The following is an 18546-nucleotide window of genomic DNA, read 5'->3' as shown; positions in this document are numbered from 1 at the left end:
ATACCAAAGAGCGACAAATCTCATTACACTTTTTTTGTTTACCTCGATCTTTCATTAAAGGAAATGGGAAACTACTTATATTCGTTTTCCTACGAAGCAAAAGGTGGATGAACAGAACTTTCTGATATATTCTCCACACATTAAAATCGTTTTATCTCAGTTGAATCTGATGTGAACTGCGTTGCTTGTGATCTTATCAATTCATATACTTCCTTTTAATTAACAAGATGTGGGACTGTTTAATTAGGTGTTAGTACGAGCGTTGGAGGAACTGCAATATTTAGCAGCTTGTTATTGGTTTTGTTAACAACACATTATTAGCACAAAGTATTGCTCCATTGATTTTCGCTTCAAGATTTCCACCGGTAACAATCGCGCCAACGATTCGCTTATCATTTCACCATCCAGTAGCGATAAAATCTTAGCAATTCTTGACGACTGGATAAAATTAAATATAAGTCAGTTTCATGAAAATTTTTGGTGGTGAATGACAGAGAACGATTTCTTTTGACGGAAGGAAGAGGGCGCGGAGTTTGGTAAACATCGTTTTTGGGCAATCGCACGCGAAGCAATTCTTCGTGCCTTTTGTTAAGTTTTGTCTCACTTTACAAGTGAACAAAGAGTTCTAGATAATTACTTTTGAGAACAACTGCCAGTACAGTTACCAAGTACGAGTTCTTTTGACTCGCAAAGCGGCTGACAATAACATGTTGTTTGATCTTGGAGGAAAACAAAACGCTTTGAATGGGTTTACTTGGAGATACATTACACCTCGCTCGCTTTGACAGTTTTAATAAACGCGAACAATGGAACGCCTTTGGACTAACTTAAGCAAACACACATTGCTCAAAAGGTTATTAAAGCTCGTTTTGCTGTGTCTCAACTCAAATAAAAAGTAGACACTGTTTTCCGTCACGTTGACAAACAAGTCATAGAACACGCACGGAAAGTCATGCACTGCAGGTGGTAAAATATGTCTGCTCAGTTAATCTAGCGGTGAACTGATTTGTTTACATATGGAGACCCTGCACTAAAACAGCTCCTGACAAACGAGTACTTTATTAAAAAAAACTCCACCTTTCATACACAATTTCTTTGGTAAAAACCGGCTTCATATACCGTACGAGAAATAGAGTGATTTTACATGCTCCTAAGATCGTTTAAATGACTGCGATGTCGCCATTTGTTCCTTAAAACCCGACACAACAGCACAATCCATGTTTATTATCTATTAGTTCCCCGTCAAATGACTTTGCTCCCCTTTGACCCACCATCACACATCGAAGTAATGCATCGCGTCTAACACATCTAAAATATCAAACGCCCGCACACGAGTGCACTAAGGCGGTGGAAAGGTGGTTACATATATATACGAAGCCGAAAAAGAATCTTAAATGTATTCAAAATTCAATTCTTACAATAAGAGTCCCGTACATGATCGTAGCAGTTCGAGCGTACATGATCGTAGCAGTTCGAGATTACAGTCTTAAATAAGAAATATTTTTCGTTCAATCTGACACCATCCAGATGACTTTTGGAGCTCCAGTTCAATATGATACTACTTAAATTTTATTACATTCAGTGCGAACATTTTTGAAGAATAGAAACTTCGAAATCTCTCCAAAATTATGTTAAAAACAGTTAAAGAGTGCTAAAAATATAAACGTTGTACTGTATGTTTTGGAATAAGTAACATTTTGAGTTCCATTGAATGATTCCACGTAAAGTAGCTGGTCAGCGAAATTCTAGGTTAAATATACAGTGTCCTGTACTTTGTGTTGTTACCCTCTGTCTCCTACTATAATCACGGATCCAGGGGTTTGAAAGGCCCGTGGTGTTCCTGTTTAATCCATATACTGTCTGTAACCGAACCATCATAAGCTTCAATTTGTTCCCAGTACACATGAGTTGAGTTCTCAATCCTCAGTTTACCGTAACCAGCATTGCCTGGGAACCACTCGCGGAAGGCGGACCAGGGACCTGACGAAAGACGACGATTAACACTTGTAATCTATTCCAAGAATCTACGTTGGGACATTTCATTATGTTGCAGAGGGAAGATGAGCGAGGATTATGCGCTGAAATCTACAGTTTTCAAGTGGAACAATCTACGAGGTAGCCCCTTAAGGCACCATGTTATTAAAAGATCAATTCATGTTATCTAGAAATTTAAAAATGAGAAAAGCCTCGAGAAGCAAGCAGTGGTGATCTGCAAAGAAAGGAATTCACTTTGCAACTTTTTTTTCATTCCACAGTCACGTTAACTCGGACAATTGTATAACATAGAGAAAGTATTTTTTTTGTTTTGATATTGAAGAAGGAGTAGACATCTTCTTAAGATTGATTCACGTTAAATGTGTCGATTGTAGTTAACACCGAATCTACAGTTGACCCATAATTCAAACTGAAATTAAGGCTGAGACTGGAGTCCAAAATGAAATCGCAAACATATTTACAAAGTGTATAAAATTGGTTAAAAAACAAACAAACAATCAAAACAAGAATGGCGCCAGTTCTAATCTGTTTGAAAAACAGCACGTTGTCCTGCGAGTGGTTCAGCTGATCTGGAATCCATGACGAGACTTTGCTGGTCACAAATGAATGCCACCTATTAATATGAATTTACTCAGGACTTCCTCAATATCTTGCACTTTCCAACAAATCTTGAACAGAAATCACAGTACGATGCAGTTTTGAAGGTAAACGAATGCTAGCACCAGAACCCCACTGCACGGGATTAATTTGTCAATAAATGAAGGTGTGTTGACCAAGTGAACGGTAAGATTACCAAGGTACTTCCTCTGTCCAGCATTTCAAATGCAGACGCCACCGATTCTTTTCTGGAATAAGTTATTCCACACTTATAGAAATCACTTCGCCAGAAACTCTACAGAGGTTGATAACCAGCCAGGCGCATGGTATCTTCAACAAAGGACGCTCTGTTACTCTTTTTTGGTAGAGCTTTAGCAGATCACGAAATGACGTTTCAGATACCTTCTGCTGAGTTTATTTCTTGAAAAAAAAAAAAAAACTAGAGGCGGAACTCAGCGAATAGTTGATTTCCTCGTCAAGAAAGATTAAATTATTTTTTGACCAAAGATGGACCTCCAGCGTCAAAAATCTGCACAAGTGGATATTACGTCTCCATTTTAGTTGCTATACTGGCGTTTAGTTCTGAACGACCACCATTTTATATGTACTAGTGGTCGTTCGAAGAACCACGAATGCAGAGGGGTTGCGGCTTATCGACGAAAGTTCTTGTCGAATGTAGAATATAGAGGTGGTAATTCTTCTCCGAAATAAAGTTTTACAAGCAAGATAGTATGCGATAAAGTACTATTCTTCAACTAACGAAATAGCCGCGTCCTAAATTTAACAAACTAGAAAAAAACTCTACCAAACGTATTACCTCTAATTTGTATTAGCGGGATCCACAAAGTTCACAAGGATTTCAGATCTTGACCCTTAGCAGCACAAATAACGAGACGCTCTTGACTAAAGCCTGACACGTTTTTGAAGTGATGCCTATAATAAATAGAAAGCGGCTTCCCGAGCAGTTTTAATTGCATGAGACTCTTTCTAAATTTCGAAACCGAAGCATATTTTAAGATAGGATAATTATTAGGAAACTGCAGTAGAGCTGGTGAAAACGGTTTGAGGTACCAAGGACGCGAATTATTTAGAACAAACCACAACTTTACGACCGCGAAAAGAAGCAGCGGCTTAAGTTCTGGGTAGCGAGACTATACTATGAAGATTTAGCACGGCGACCCTCGATTTTCTTGAAGGGCAACAGTGCTACCTATTATATATTAAACCGCCCTTGATTTGGAAATCCACAACCAAGGAAAACACACTCATTTATACCGGCTAATAAAATATTGCATACCTCTAGGTCCTAACATGGGATTCACGCATATTCCATAAGCCTCATTGCAGCCTGCTGCGCCCGATATCAGGTGGACTGGGGCCTTTGGATTGCTGTAGTTGTGGGCTGTTACTGTGTCGTTGAACACTGGCCAGAGGCGTTCGTACGAGTGTTCATGCGCTTCGATGATAATGTCTACACCGTACTGGAAAAACAACGGTTCCAAGCTAAAGAAAAACACAAACACAAAACTGGTTCGAATTCACCATCTAACTGTTCGCTCTCCGTTATCGTAGAAGTATTGTGCATCACATTAACTCAAGCAACGTCAAGCAAGGGAAAGTTTTGACCCATAAAATTGTTTTTTGGGACAATTGATACCTTAAAAGTTCACCGATGTCACCATGATCTCTGTGTTTTCCAAGCTTACTTCCCGTTAGATGTTTCCACGCGTATACTTTGCTTACTGTTTCGTTTATTCAAAAGGCTTTTTCTTTGCACGCATGATCTGTACCTTCCATGCTGTAGGATTCTTTGATCACCTCTCTCTAAAGACTTTCACTCCTTCAAACGCTGTTCTGTCGGCAATATCATCGACGCCCATTGTCCTTTGCGCTAACCTTAGCCTTCATTTACGCTTGTTTAGATTAACCTGTTTTAACTTTCCATTATTCTTTTCAAAAGGAACTGGGTCAGGATTTTAACATCTTGAAAAAAAACTACCCAAAACTATATCGCATTCGAGACCTCTGGGACCTCGTACTAAAATGTTATTTCACATGTCGCAGAGAGAGAAAAAAAATGGGGGGAGGGGCGTAACCAACCTGTGTCTAACCACAGAGTGAAGCGTGGTACAATCATCTTTATCAATATTTGAACAGTACATTGGTCTGTGACCAAATGCAATTATCCAAGGACGCTTAGCACGGTTCTCGGGCTGATTCGCCTTTTTAAGGTCGTTGGTTAACCACTCGAGTTGACCCTGAACGGAGCCGTTGGTGAAGTATACTTCAGACGAGTAACTGTAAGGAAAACAAATGGAAATAAAAATTCAAGAGAAAATAAAAATAAAATCCGTTCGAATTCCATCCAATGAATCTGATTTATGGTTTAGAGTTCCCAACTCAGCACAAGTTGCTGTACTTGGTGAGGGAGGGGGGAGGGGGTAGGGGGGAGGGGGGAGGGTGGGAGGGTGGGAAAAATAAAGATGGGGGACTACCGCATGAAATGAAGGGAGCTGTCCGTAAAACAAGAAGCTGTCATGATGTTTCAGTATTCTGGTGAGGTTGATCAGAGAAGACATTTTCCATGACCTGACAACGACCTCAGTCGTCTTTTCGGCGCTGAATTTTATGACGCAGATAACGCACGAACCACTCCGTGATTTTTCACCTTGACGGGTTCAAAAAGTAATGTAAAATATGAAATAAACATACGCGATGAAGTGAGCTCTGGCGACGTCAAAGCTGTACCACATTCTGTCGATTTCAGTGGGCCACTGAAGTTGCGGCATGGAAAACCTGTATCGGTAATGACTGAAGTTGAAAGGAATCTCTGCAACAAAAGGAAAAAACTCAAATACATCTCATAATAAGTGATATGGACTGCAGAGAAGGCGTGATTTTGGCAAGTGAGAGCTCAGTATTTTCTTGATGAAAACTATAGCTGCCATCTTTGATTTTTAGAGCTTTCATTTTTACAGGGGAGGATGGGAGAGAAAGAAGTTTGTCACAACGGCGTAAGCGACAGTCAAAAGAGGTCAGTCTCATCTTTCCCTACCTTCTCCACCCACCCGTCCACTCCGGCCCGATAAACGATCGCAAGCTTGTAACCGCGCTAACTCGTCCTAATACGACGCTTGCATTACAGGCTATTGGTGACAACGTTCGTTCTCTTCATGAATTTAAATGACTTTCCTAAGCCTCTTTCAATCTACAATTTTCTTTTTTTGTACGGATCGTTAATATGTGGAATAATTTGCCTAAAGATATTGTACACGCAGGATCATTGACTTTATTTCGTAACAGACTAAAGATTTACATGAATATTGATTGAGATGATGGTAAACAGTTTTTAATTATCTGTATATAATGTTTTGATCTTTTTATTCGGGGAATCTTTTATATAGGGTTAACCTCTAGAATATCCCCTTTCGAGAGATACTTTTACAATTTTTTTTATTTTCCTTCTCTTGAATAAAGTATTGTAATTGTATTGTAATTACAGGCTATTGGTGACAACGTTCGTTCTCTTCATAAATTTAAATGACTTTCCTAAGCCTCTTTCAATCTACAATTTGAGAAGTTTTCCTACTGAACCAAGAGTAAACTCTTACCGTGATTTCCAACACATGTCATGTAAGGAATCCACGCGGCCATGTCCTGAATTCTCTTCATAAACGCGTCACCATTCTGAGGTAGGTAAAGAATAAGAGAGACTAAGAATTTCCAAGTGAGTATGTCACAAACGAAAAACCGAAGAGAGAAAATACTGATCTCAGGCTACGAAACTGCCGAGAAAGGCTTGAAACTGAGGCTTCAAGCCACATGAACGGTAGCCAAGGAAAGCTTTGAACTACGACAGACAGTTTTCCGCTGCTCTACACTTTCGTGACAGTGATCTTAATCAGTGCGCCTCGATTGGGTATCAATTTATCGATTTGCAACCCGAATCTGGCCCTTTAATTGTTCATTTTATTCCTGTTTATCACAAAACAAGACAAAATCAGCCGAAAAAAATCAAGTTAACGATGAAAAAATTCTAGAAAGAGATGAAAAGATTTAAAAGGAGGGGAAAACTAAAAAGAGATCTAAAACAATAACATTTAATTAGAATAATTTAATACCTCAGCGCCTTGGGAGGCACATGGTGTTGGTTTGAAACAGTTTATTAGAAAATCTCCGATCTTAAAGCTGACAATTTCCTATTACTTGAATTTCACTCGCACCGTGTACTTTTAGGATGCCTATGGGCATTACATCGAGGGAATAGAAAAAGCTGCATCACTACTTACAAGTCCTCCATCAGTTTGAAGGTCGTAGGCGAAGTCCCCAATATGCAATGCGGCCGTGTTGTGTCTGGACCTAGCTTCCATAATAAGCCGTTTGAGACTGGGAGCTCCTCCAATTCGACCCATGTCTCCATAAACCAAGAACTGCGGCGACCAATCCTGCAAAGGACAAAAAATTGTGAAAACAAATTTTTTTCATCATCGTTGTCTGGTATCAACCTGATCAGACTAAGTTCCCTTCGCAGATTAGATTGGTAAAATTATCATCACCTTTAACTATTTTTAAATATGTGTAGGGTGTAGTCTCAAATGGCTCCGGTTTCGCTAAACTATACGCCACTTTCTAAGCTGAATTTCTTACGTTATTTCGACTGAGCCCAATTTTCCTCCCTCGGGGGAGGGGGGAGGGGGAGTGGGGGCTTTGATTGTACCACATTCACTCCAAGAGCCTTACAAAAATTGCGAATCTATTAATTGACAACTTTTACTGAATTGCTAAGTTTGCCAAGAAGAGATACAAAGATTCTCGATTTAGGCGAGACTGAGTAAAGGCCGAAGAGCAAGAAATGTTTAATTACAGTGAAGTGCCGGCTATTTTCCAATATATATCTGCGAATTAAAAGCTGGTTTGTTATTATTACAGACGGAACTGAATTTTAATCTTCCAAAAAGAACTGCATAATGATTTTCGGAAATTCAGTTAAACTATGAATAGATTGTAACGAATTTCCCAGAAAAGTGCCTCGAAAAATTGCTGCCGATCCTTGCACTGGACACGACCTGGAAACGTGAAAGCACAACACTGAATTGATGGTACTCAAATGGCGCGATCTGTTCAGGTGTAGAGGACAAATCTGTCTTGAGGTGTTCGTGGGAACTGAAATAAGAGCACTTATCACTCAGAACTTAAGGTTTGACTGGGGAAGTGTACTCGCATTGAAAGATTGCATCATACAAAGAACATATTTGCACAAACGTTTTTTACTTCGTTAATCAGCTATTGATACGTGGGGATTGTTTATCGTTAATCTTGGGTTGAATGTGAACATGTCAACATACATTACTTTCCAGGGGTCGCGCGAAACTCCCAACAGACGCCGAGCTGTCTTTTAATCGTCTACCTCTGTTCCCAGGGAAAAAGCAGCCTTAAAAAGTGTTTTCAAAATCAACAGAGACTGCTTTCGCAAAAATTACCAACTACGTACAGAAGCTACAAACAAGATACTTACAAATAGCTTTTCTAGTCTACCTATAAACTTCCTAAAACAATATCATATAATTATCATTAGTTTCGGGAAAGTTATAAACCGAAAATTTTCGCCAATCTATAAAAAAAGTGAAAATCAGTTGACGCATAGTTAGATCTGTCTACCAGAGAAATGGTTAGAACTAAGACTAGATTTTCCATTTGAAAGGCATGAAACAAACAGCAAATAACAAAGTAGTCAACAAGTGTTTGTTGGAAGACAGTGCTGCGGTTCAAAATTTGGTAAACAATCATACTTGTCTGAAAGAAATATTCAGCATTACGTCGAAACTTTATCATAAAAATGTCTAATGGAATCGCACAATTGAATATAATCTCGCACTCTGATTGGTCAACGAAGCGAAGGATTAGCGTAGAATTGCGAGTTGAAAAGGAGGCTAAGTGATATTGATTCGCATCTACGTAATCAAAACAACTATCGTCATATTGTAACAAAGTTATCTACAATGTCATTTTAAAATGTTTTCAAAACCATCTTCACCTTTTGAAGAGCTAAAAACAAACAAAAGCGTTTTTTAAAGTGAGCCAGAGGCTCTTCCCTGTTTTAAAATGAACTAAAATACTTGGAGAGGCATAAAAACCCTCTTTCGCTCGCGACAACGAGAATGGCAAGCAAAAGTTCAACCAAACAAGACGAAGAATCGACAACGGAAGAAGTGTCTGGGTCGATTGTCATATACACAGAAGAAGAAATAAATACCTTTAATCGCGATGTCAAACTTTCAGTGCTTTCGCTTGAACACTTCATTTCTTTCAGTATTGCCATCAAAGAGGTAAAGGTGTAAATTATTTTCCTTCTCGAGCAAATGATTTGGAAATTTGAAAAAAGATGTTAGAGATAAACAGCTTTTAAATTCAGTGAAATAGCACTATTATCCTTAAGATAGTGTGAAGCTTGTTTAAAAGTTTGACAACAAATGTAAAAACAAGCACAAGGTACAAACAAATTTGTCGAAGATTCCAACGTGTATGACTGACCTTGCTTCCTATTCGCTAACGCAGTGACAGTTCTGACAATTGACTTCGAAATGGCTTTCTGGGGCGCGCGCTCAGGATAAAAACAAACAATATTATTACTGTTTTCTTTTTTTCTTATTTTTATTCAATTATGCGATTCAAGGAAAATCCATTACCTAACTCGTGAATTCCGCGTTAAATTGCACATGAAAACCGATATCATCGCTTAGCGATTCGTATCGGTTTTCGCGTGCAATTTAATACGGAATTCCCTCGTCAGGTAATGAATTTTCTTATATGATTGACAAAAAAACGGTGCACATATCATAAATACGGTGTAGTAAAAATTTCCTGTTTCGCGGAAACCACAATTTCATAAAGAAAGCTAACAGTTCCTTTGCAGCCCACAAGAACGACAAACAGTGAAGGAAACAAGTGAGGGCAAGTATGAGAAGAAAAAAGTTTTTAAAACGCCTTCAAAGTTTCGGCACTCGGTGTTTCTGATTTCCCGCAAATGACGCCAAAACGGCGGCGGCTTCCAAAGACGTACTGAGACTGAAGGAGTTGCTTTCCGTTCTCGGGGAAAGATTGCGGTACTTCAAAATAGCGCTGTTGTCCGAAAAGGCCAAGTTAGGGCTTGTTAGAGGTTCGATCACAGAGTGAGAGGCTGTCCGCTCTGATGCCTGCCAGTTGTTGTAATGAAAGCCGCCCAGGTAAACATCCCCTACGGTCCATTGAGGCTGGTAAGGTGTAGACAAGTAAGCACTACAGTTGAGTGGATGTTGTCCAACGACCCCGAACTGAGAATGCAAAATGTTGGACACACTCTGAATCAATCCTCCATTTCCGTTTTTCGCTGTCTTTTCAAGTCCGTTGACGGTGCTGTATTCTTCGGTGAAAGGCGATCCAGTTTTAACAGCCGCAGGAAAGAAACTCACTGCAAATTTGATCAAACAGCTTCGTTAAAAAAAAAATGGTTCATTTGGAAAACCATTTGATAGCCATTAAAGAAAACTTTTAATAACAGAGAAAGAAACTTTCCTTAAGCGTATAAAACCATTAACAAAATACGTTTCTGATATTTTTTCTGAGTTTCAAATAAACAATTTTAAAAAAAGAACAAGTTGGAAGTTGCAACAACTTCACTAGCACGTCCGAAAGAATGTTGTTTATTTAAATGGTCAGCTTAAATCCAAGAAGACAAAGCCAAAAGCGCTAGACTCTCTAACTGTTTTAACTGTAGACATGAAGATACATAGAGATAATGCTTGATTTACACCAAAGGAAAAATGACATTCGGTGAAATGAAAAACAACACATAAAAATTGTTCTGTTACCTCGAGTGGGCTCCACGGCGGGTGAAATGCACTGATTATTCCTTCTTCCGATATCTTTCATTTGCTTTCGCCGAAGACGAACTTGCTTTTTCATAGTGACTCGTTTTTGACGTCCGTTTACACACAGCTCACAGTGGCAGCTCAAAAACGGACAACCAAGGCGTTTGTGACCCTTGAATTTCGATCGGACTCCATGATTGATGCAGAGCGTACACGACGGCTTGCGCTCTTTTCTGTCGTGTGTCTGTTTTTTTCTAGAAGTCTCGCTCATTTGTCCTGACAGTATTTTGTTAAAAAGTTGTCTACCAGAAGAGTTTCGTTCTTTGGAGACGACGCCCTAGATGCCTCGATCATCGCCGAGCAAATTGAGCGAAATGTGTTGCTAAGGTTGCGACGAAGTCACTGACAAGCACATGTCAGTAAAATAAAAACTCTCGCTCGTGATTGGGTAAGGTGTTACTTACGTGCTCGTGAAATTGACAGAGAGATATCCATTCGCCTCAAAACAAAACTTAGGTCACTTTGTTGTTGCTGGTACAGCGCACACGAAAGTTTCTTCTTAACTAATTATAATAATGGTGATAGGATTGAGTGGAGTTCAATTCGGTCTGTAATCATACGAGTGATTAACAAAATCGGACGACCGCGAAGCGAAAAAAAATACATTTAGGACAAACATCTCCAGTAGGAACAATGTCCAAAGCAAAAAATTTGGAAATTTCCCAGTTTTTTTTTTCAGGGTAAGTGATTGTTGCTATGGTCATTGTGATTAATTCCGTGAGTGGTAGATTTAGCTGAGTGGACTTAGTATGATTGGCTGCTTTGACTGTCCGATTACACTGTTCAATAACAGCTGTTCAAAGTGATTAGTGATATTCAAAGCAGCTGATGCGCCAATCACAGTTGAGGAAATTGTAATGGTTATGATTAAACAAGTAATGCAATCTTACTAAGTACAACACGAAAAAATGAGTAAACCAACAAAAAAATTCAAGATAATAATAATAAAAAATATGTGTTTAGGAATGATTCTAGAGTTTACTAGTGGTGAGAAATGAAAAGTTAACCAAAGCTTCGGCAATTCATTACGTTCCATTCTCTGCACCAAGTATTGAAAGCGGGTTGGTTCCAAATGTTCTGTGCTAATTCTCAATTTTTTGGTAGTGAGGGCTGAAGAAGAGTGCCTCAACTATCACTTAGAGACAAACAATGGAAATGTTTACTGCAAATGAGACTCAATGTTTTTAAAATCCTCATGGAGAAGCTTTTTGACTATCATAGTTGTTGACTGATAAAGGTTACATAAAAAATAATAATAATAATAATTAATAATTAATAGTAATACATAATAAAATGGTCTGATGGGAAGGGAAGGAAAAAAGGTTTCATACAAAGCAGCAGCAACTCTTGACACTTATCAAAATGATGTTTACAAATTTTCTTTTCAAGCCTGTAGATATCAAAAGTCAAGTATTCTTCCTATTTAACAAATCAAATAAGAGAATTATCAATTCAAAATTACAACTGTCTAATTTAAGGCTGTTTTAATGCCAAACAAAAGGAAATTGTTCCAAACATTAATTACAAGGTAATAAGCCATTTGCCATACTATTTTGTAGCAGCCATAACTTGGTTATACCTGTTCCAACTGTTCAGGCAACAATGGCAGATAGAGGGATTTCATAAGTCACCTAGAGCTCTGAAGCTACATGTATACGGATGAGTGCCAGACTAACACATCTACCCTCTCTTCCACTTTTCATAGACTCTGGAAAAATTTATGCCACAAGGATACAAGGCAGAAATACATTTTCAGTGGGGCACATTGTTAAATGGTTGGACATGCCACATAAAATATCTAAAAATGCACTAATCACCAATCAAAACTATTTTGTTGCAACCAATTTTTTTCCTGTACGTTCTTAATAAAATGTCTTTTATTCTTAACAGAAATGACAAAATCACACAAAACATTTTGTTTGGTAAGTGTTTTAGAGAGAGGACAAAATCTCATTCCAAACACATGTGAATCAAGTCAATTACTTGCATGGCATTCAGATTTCTTGAAAGACAATTCAAATAGGATAAAGTTTTATTTAGTTGTCTTTGTTTACTTATTTTCATAAATCCTCTCTTGAGTAACCAAGACAGAATTTCTCCTTACAATATCAATACTGATAAGCAATGAGAATAAAGAAAAACATCAATAAGGGGATTAAAAGTTGATTGAATACCAAATTCTCCACCATAACATCATAAGAATTGAATGGCATTCAGTAAGGAGAATTACTAATGAGATCTTGAGAGTGAGGGGGCTCAAGAGATATTTAGCACCTTACCTCATCATCTCTTTTAGCTGTGAATTCAAACCCATCACTAATGTTACTACCACTTTGTACACGGTATGAGTATTTCATCCCAGGAATTAAACCCTAAAAGAGTGAAAAAATATCAACATTAGATGTAAGAAAATAATCATGATCAACACATAAATTCCACACAACAATTTCAATACAACATCCAGCAAACATGTGAGGAGAATTGACAAAACATAAACTTAGGAAGTTCAAAAATAAGTTCCATAATTGTAATTTACTGAAATAAGAAATATTTGTTAAATTACAACATTGGTCTTACTTGAGAAGATTTTTCTACTCTGCTGAGTAAAATACCAAAACTGTTAGTCAACCAAGTAGGGTTGTGCTAGTGGTTATATTACTATAATTAACTATAAATGTTTTGACACATTGAAAGCTGGAGTACACCAGAAAGTAAGTACATGATGGCTAATATTCGTGTTCTCCAATGATAGGATATCATGGCTTTGTATCCCATTGAACAGTTTGCTCAACCACTGTGCTAATCCTTTTATTCAATCAGAGGCAGTTTATTATATTTTGTTTAGTGTAGAAAAGATAAGTAAATGAAGCCTGCATTTGGTTGGTAGCTTGAAGAGAGGTAATAGTTGAAAATCTAACTTAAAACCTGTAGACAAAAATTGGCTTGCTATCTACCTTTTTCATACATCTGGGTCATTTAGCTCCCCATTCAAGTATTGACATAATTTGTGTAAAAACATCAACATTGTCAGACAAAATAAAACTGATCTCCATTCATGTTAACCATTTAACTCCCAGAAGTTATCAATATGAAACTTCTCCCTATAATATCCATACACTATTCAGCAAACAGGTTATAAGAATAATCCAACTTATCATGTAGAAGCTGCCATCTTGATCTAGCACTAAGGTCTCATAACTAAGTTACAAGGAAATGTGTAGCAGCTAGAGGGGAGAATTAACAATTAGATCTTGGGAGTTAAAGGGTTATATCAATAATGCTTTACTAGCAAGCACTGTCAGTTACTGCTGTTATTGTTATTGTTATTGTTTAGCTCAATTTTTTCAAAATTTGCCCCACTAGAGCACTACAACACCATTAATGTTTTTGTTGACTGGAAATTTGGGGAACAATTGAAAACAGATTTTTATTAAAAAGTAAATACAGTCCTTTAAAAATATTCAAGGTGCAACCCATACCTTACCTAGAATGATACTTTTTCTGATGTAGGATTAACCTGGAGTTTTAGTCAACGCGACCATTACTCTACACAACCATTAAGTAAGGAAGGCTCTGAGTATTTCGGTTTTATAAAACGAGTTGATAATGAAACTTAGCCTCCGTAAAGAGTTTCTTAGCTGAGAAACTCTTTACGGTGGTCAATTTACATTATTCAATCGGTTGTTAAAACCAAACTTTGTTACACAGATCAAACACAATTTCTTCAGAAAGTTACCCCCTTTTTTCATTTGACTACTTGTTATTTTGACATTGGCAATAAATCTTCTTAAAACTGAGAAGAGGATTACCAATGCGTAGCCAGCACCAGCCTGATAAATTCGCCAAATTCAAGAACGAGTTACACAATGTGCTTTGCGACCTTCTAAATGTATACTAATACATATTGAATCTGATCAGAACCAATTGCCAAAAAGAGAATGTTTCAAACTGCTGTTTCAAAGAAGCTGCATATTACCTTTACTAAAACGGTTTAAATCACGTGTTGGTAACTTTATCACCAATCACTTATTTACTTCATGCAATTACATAAAGCACCACACGCGATGGAAAGTGTAGACTATCGCTTGATGAATCGTCAACAACTGGTCCATTTCCTGTTGAGGCCAGTCTTAACGAAATAAACTAACTGACTGCAAAAGACCTTCAGACAGAGCTAGTACAATACTTTGTGTCTAAAAACAGTTACCATCATAGGCTATTGAAAACCGCTTCAAAACTGAAAACTTTGAAATTACGCTCGATCGATTGGGAATTAAGTCACCATTGTTTTAAAACACTTCTGTGGCTCTTACCTGAAGAACAACGCGATGAATGTATTTCAGTCCATCCGGATTTCCTTCAGTAAATAAAACAAATTTTCCCCTGCCTTCAAGAGAATAATTCTTCGGCGCTAAGCCGTAGAGGACGACCGAACTGGCAAACTCCGATGAATTCGAGGTCGACCACATTATTGTCATTTCACTCGGAATATTTCCGAAGGAAATGTGAATTTGCTCAGGCCCATGAGGAGAATCATACGGTGCTAAATCAGACATAAAAAGGTGTTTCACTGCTTGATGTGATGATGCTAAATTCAGAAACGAACAGAGAGTGAGGAGGAAATAAATTCCTTCCATTTTCTCAACAGCTCAAAAAGCACACAGCGTAAATAAACCGGCTCACTCGAGATCAGGTGACTCAATAATTTGCGTGACAAAAGCTACATAACGCAAGCTTTCCGTGATGCTAGTTTGGTCTCGACGAAAGAAACATCAACCTCGAATTCTCTCTTGTCACGACATAACGTATTTTAAACTGTGATTTCCAATTTTTTTGTGAGAGCTGGCGGAAGGGGAATATTTTTAGACTTATTTGAAAGTGTTGAGCTGAGATATGAAGGTCAACGATATCAAAGGGACTTATTAGTACGTTCCTCCTTTAGGACGATGTAATAAATCAAGAGCTTATAAACTGTTTATAATCTATCAGTTCAAAGATTCCCCTTCGACTTATAATTATTTCTTGTCTTCAAATGAGGATTGAATACTTTGTCTCTTTTTTCATGTCGCAATATTGAAAAGAAAAAATATATATAGAGGAGTGTAGGTGGCTCTTAGTTCCAATTTCGAACACATCTCAGTTTGGTCTCTTGTCATTAAATAAACTTGGCGTTTGGGAATAGCTGGAAATTGAAGGAAACCTCCTCTTGTTGCAATAGAAAACAAACAAAAAAGATAAAATAAAGAGTGGGGGTGGCGCCAAGATCCTATTCAGGGCAGATTTCGGTTTGGTCACTCTTCCTTAAATGCACTTGGTTTTTCGTCCACCCCACGACAGGAGAACTTTTATTAAAGACGCTGTGAACGGTCGAATCTTAGCATAAGGAGAAGAGGCACTAAGAAAAAAAAGATTGCATATTGCCCATGACTCTTTCTTTCTTTAATCTAAATGACAACTACAGTCTGGGAGCAAATGTCATAAAATAAGGTCCCGTGTGAAGTTCGTGCTGAAAGCAAGCACCTAGTGTAAAAGTGTTCATTAGGTCCTACTAAACATGAAAAGTTTTGGTGCCAGCTTTGCCACTTGGTCAGACGGCTTTTAAGGGGGGGGTTAAATTCTGACCCATGAAATCCAGCGTGAAAACGAGGCTAAAACACATAATTCCTCATAACTTTGTTAATAACAGACAAAAATACACCAGACTTGCTCACATGATTGGGCATGATCCTCCCTGTTGGTTTATGCTAATTTACATAGGTCACGTGACCTTACGCATGAAAGCGTGGCTGAAACACATAATTTACTATAAATTTGTCAAAAAAAATCCTTATCATGCTAAACTTGCTCACCTTAGTCAGTTAGACATCTTGCATCGATTGGTGCTACTTTGTAGTGTCACGTGACCCCATACATGGAAATGAGGCTGGATTGCAAAACACGCCAGAGGTGAACACATCATCCAGGACAATAACGTTGACTCATGGTAATGCATATTAATGCTGTGTTGAAAACTGGACCGAGAGAGTCACGTGATTTTTGTTTGTTTCTTACCCCCCACGAATTGAACTTTGAACTCTTGATAAAATAAAAAAAACTCTTCAACGAAGGAATGTGAATTAGGAATGCGTGAAAAACTGTCTCGTATATTGTTATTCTTACAGTCTTTACTATTATCTTTAGTTGTCCTGTTGTATCCGTTTTATACATGCTGTATGTATAGCATTTGAATGAAAAAAATAAAAGCTAAAAAGCTGCAACGATAATGTATTTCGTGTGGCTTATATGACTTTATTATGAGCGATTTCTACAATCCTATTTCGCAATGGGAGACAAGTCGTTGTGGCATGGGGAACGGAATGTGTGGCAACGCATAGAGACGTCAGGCATTTACGAATTACACAAGAAGAAGCCGACACGAAGATTATTTTACATGCTCTGGATGCCTCTGCTCAAGGTGCTACCCAACTATCTATATATTCTCCTGACACTGATGTTCTTGTTTTGGCTCTCCGACGGTATCCAGATTTGTGCTCCAACCCTTGCTTTGTTACTGGAACCGGCAGTAGTCGTAGAGTTATCAACTTGAAGTCAATCGCAGACGCCCTTGGGCCCACTAAGACGGCTGCGCTGTCAGCATTTCATGCGTTGACCGGAGCAGATGTTACTGGGAGTTTCTCTGGAAAGGGAAAAGCCATTTGTTAGGATGAGTTTGATAACACCAGCACTCCTATCTTGCAAGCTCTTGCTAACCTCGGTTGTGGGGAACAGCCAGATGACGGCACAAGAAGTGGAGTGGAACAGCTGGTTTGTCGGATGTACCAACTAAAGACAGACATCAAAACTATCAAAGCCCTCAGATGGTCCCTCTTTAAGAAAAATCAAGCTGAGTCTGAGAGGTTGCCGCCCACACAAACTGCTCTCCATCAAGCCATACTGAGAGCGCACTACCAGCTTCTTGTTTGGAACAACGATCATGTAGCAAACCCAGTGTTGCCCTCACCAGAAGGCTATGGATGGCAAGATGAAGATGGAAAGTGGGTACCAGTCATGAAAAATCTTCCACAAGCTCCAGAGGCAATTATACAGCTTGTCCGATGCAAGTGCGCCAAGTCCCGTTGCTCTAACAACCGTTGTCAGTGTCAAAAAGCCGGACTTGTCTGTACTGATCTCTTTCTGTGCTTTGAAGATTGCCAGAACGAGTATGCTGAAAGTGATGATGAGTATGATGAAGACGAAGTCGAACAGGAAATTCCATAGGAATGGACAACAGAACAATGTATATAGATATTCAGTAAGACTTTCATGACTGTATATATAAAACAGCAGTGGTCGCTATTTTCATTTTCTGCCCTTGTTCCAATATACACGCGAAAATGAATACATGGAACCAGTATCATAAGTTGGCAAAATTATTGATTATGTGTACAAGATAAATTCTCAAATGGAGCCTCCGCAGTATTTGCTTTATCCGTCTTGTCCCTGTGCTATGGGCCATAGGACAATGATTAGTTGAAGTTTTTATATCTGAAATCGGATAACCAGATATGTATCTGCCAAGTAGTTGTTAATACATTTGGCAGGACAAATGCCATCCTACACGATGCTACCAGATATATCCAGCCTCGTTTCCATGTATGGGGTCACGTGACACTACAAAGTGGCACCAATCGATGCAAGATGTCTAACTGACTAAGGTGAGCAAGTTTGGCATGATAAGGATTTTTTTTGACAAATTTATAGTAAATTATGTGTTTCAGCCTCGCTTTCATGCGTAAGTTCACGTGACCTATGTTAATTAACATAAACCAACAGGGAGGATCATGCCCAATCATGTGAGCAAGTCTGGTGTATTTTCGTCTGTTATTAACAAAGTTATGAGGAATTATGTGTTTTAGCCTCGTTTCCATGCTAGATTTCATGGATCAGAATTTAACCCCCCTTAAAAGCCGTCTGAGCAAGTTGCAAAGCTGGCACCAAAACTTTTCATGTTTAGTAGGTCCTAATGAACACTTTTACACTAGGTGCTTGCTTTCAGCACGAACTTCAC

At 38.4% G+C, this 18546-nt stretch overlaps 2 protein-coding genes across 2 annotated transcripts; both read right to left on the bottom strand.

The window, feature by feature from the left end:
* Window positions 1–1040: 1040 nt before the first annotated feature.
* On the bottom strand, window positions 1041–15199 carry LOC113665742 (acid phosphatase type 7). Its single transcript, XM_089202072.1, has 8 exons — window positions 14813–15199; window positions 12779–12871; window positions 6882–7037; window positions 6204–6279; window positions 5305–5422; window positions 4693–4890; window positions 3890–4095; window positions 1041–1980 (listed from the first exon to the last, which is right to left on the bottom strand). The coding sequence occupies exons 1-8, from the start codon at window positions 15134–15136 to the stop codon at window positions 1805–1807; spliced, it is 1347 nt and encodes a 448-aa protein (XP_089058198.1). The 5' UTR covers window positions 15137–15199; the 3' UTR covers window positions 1041–1804.
* On the bottom strand, window positions 9219–10843 carry LOC113671287 (uncharacterized). Its single transcript, XM_027187499.2, has 2 exons — window positions 10440–10843; window positions 9219–10039 (listed from the first exon to the last, which is right to left on the bottom strand). Exons 1-2 carry the CDS (start codon window positions 10708–10710, stop codon window positions 9579–9581), a joined length of 732 nt encoding a protein of 243 aa, XP_027043300.2. The 5' UTR covers window positions 10711–10843; the 3' UTR covers window positions 9219–9578.
* Window positions 15200–18546: the final 3347 nt, after the last annotated feature.

Source organism: Pocillopora damicornis, chromosome 3 (genome assembly GCF_964200805.1).
Source record: "Pocillopora damicornis chromosome 3, jaPocDami1.2, whole genome shotgun sequence".
Taxonomy (NCBI): domain Eukaryota; kingdom Metazoa; phylum Cnidaria; class Anthozoa; order Scleractinia; family Pocilloporidae; genus Pocillopora; species Pocillopora damicornis.
The sequence above is the reverse complement of the archived record's forward strand: the minus strand, read 5'-3'. Positions and strand labels throughout refer to the sequence as shown.

Coding starts and splice junctions, on each gene's coding strand:
- LOC113665742 (XM_089202072.1), bottom strand. CDS start 15,136: ATGGAAGGAATTTATTTCCTCCTCACTCTCTGTTCGTTTCTGAATTTA. Junction 12,872..14,812: donor TTCATCGCGTTGTTCTTCAG/GTAAGAGCCACA, acceptor TCACTCTTTTAG/GGTTTAATTCCTGGGATGAA. Junction 7,038..12,778: donor CAGCTAAAAGAGATGATGAG/GTAAGGTGCTAA, acceptor TGTCCTTTGCAG/GATTGGTCGCCGCAGTTCTT.
- LOC113671287 (XM_027187499.2), bottom strand. CDS start 10,710: ATGAGCGAGACTTCTAGAAAAAAACAGACACACGACAGAAAAGAGCGC. Junction 10,040..10,439: donor CGCCGTGGAGCCCACTCGAG/GTAACAGAACAA, acceptor TCAAATTTGCAG/TGAGTTTCTTTCCTGCGGCT.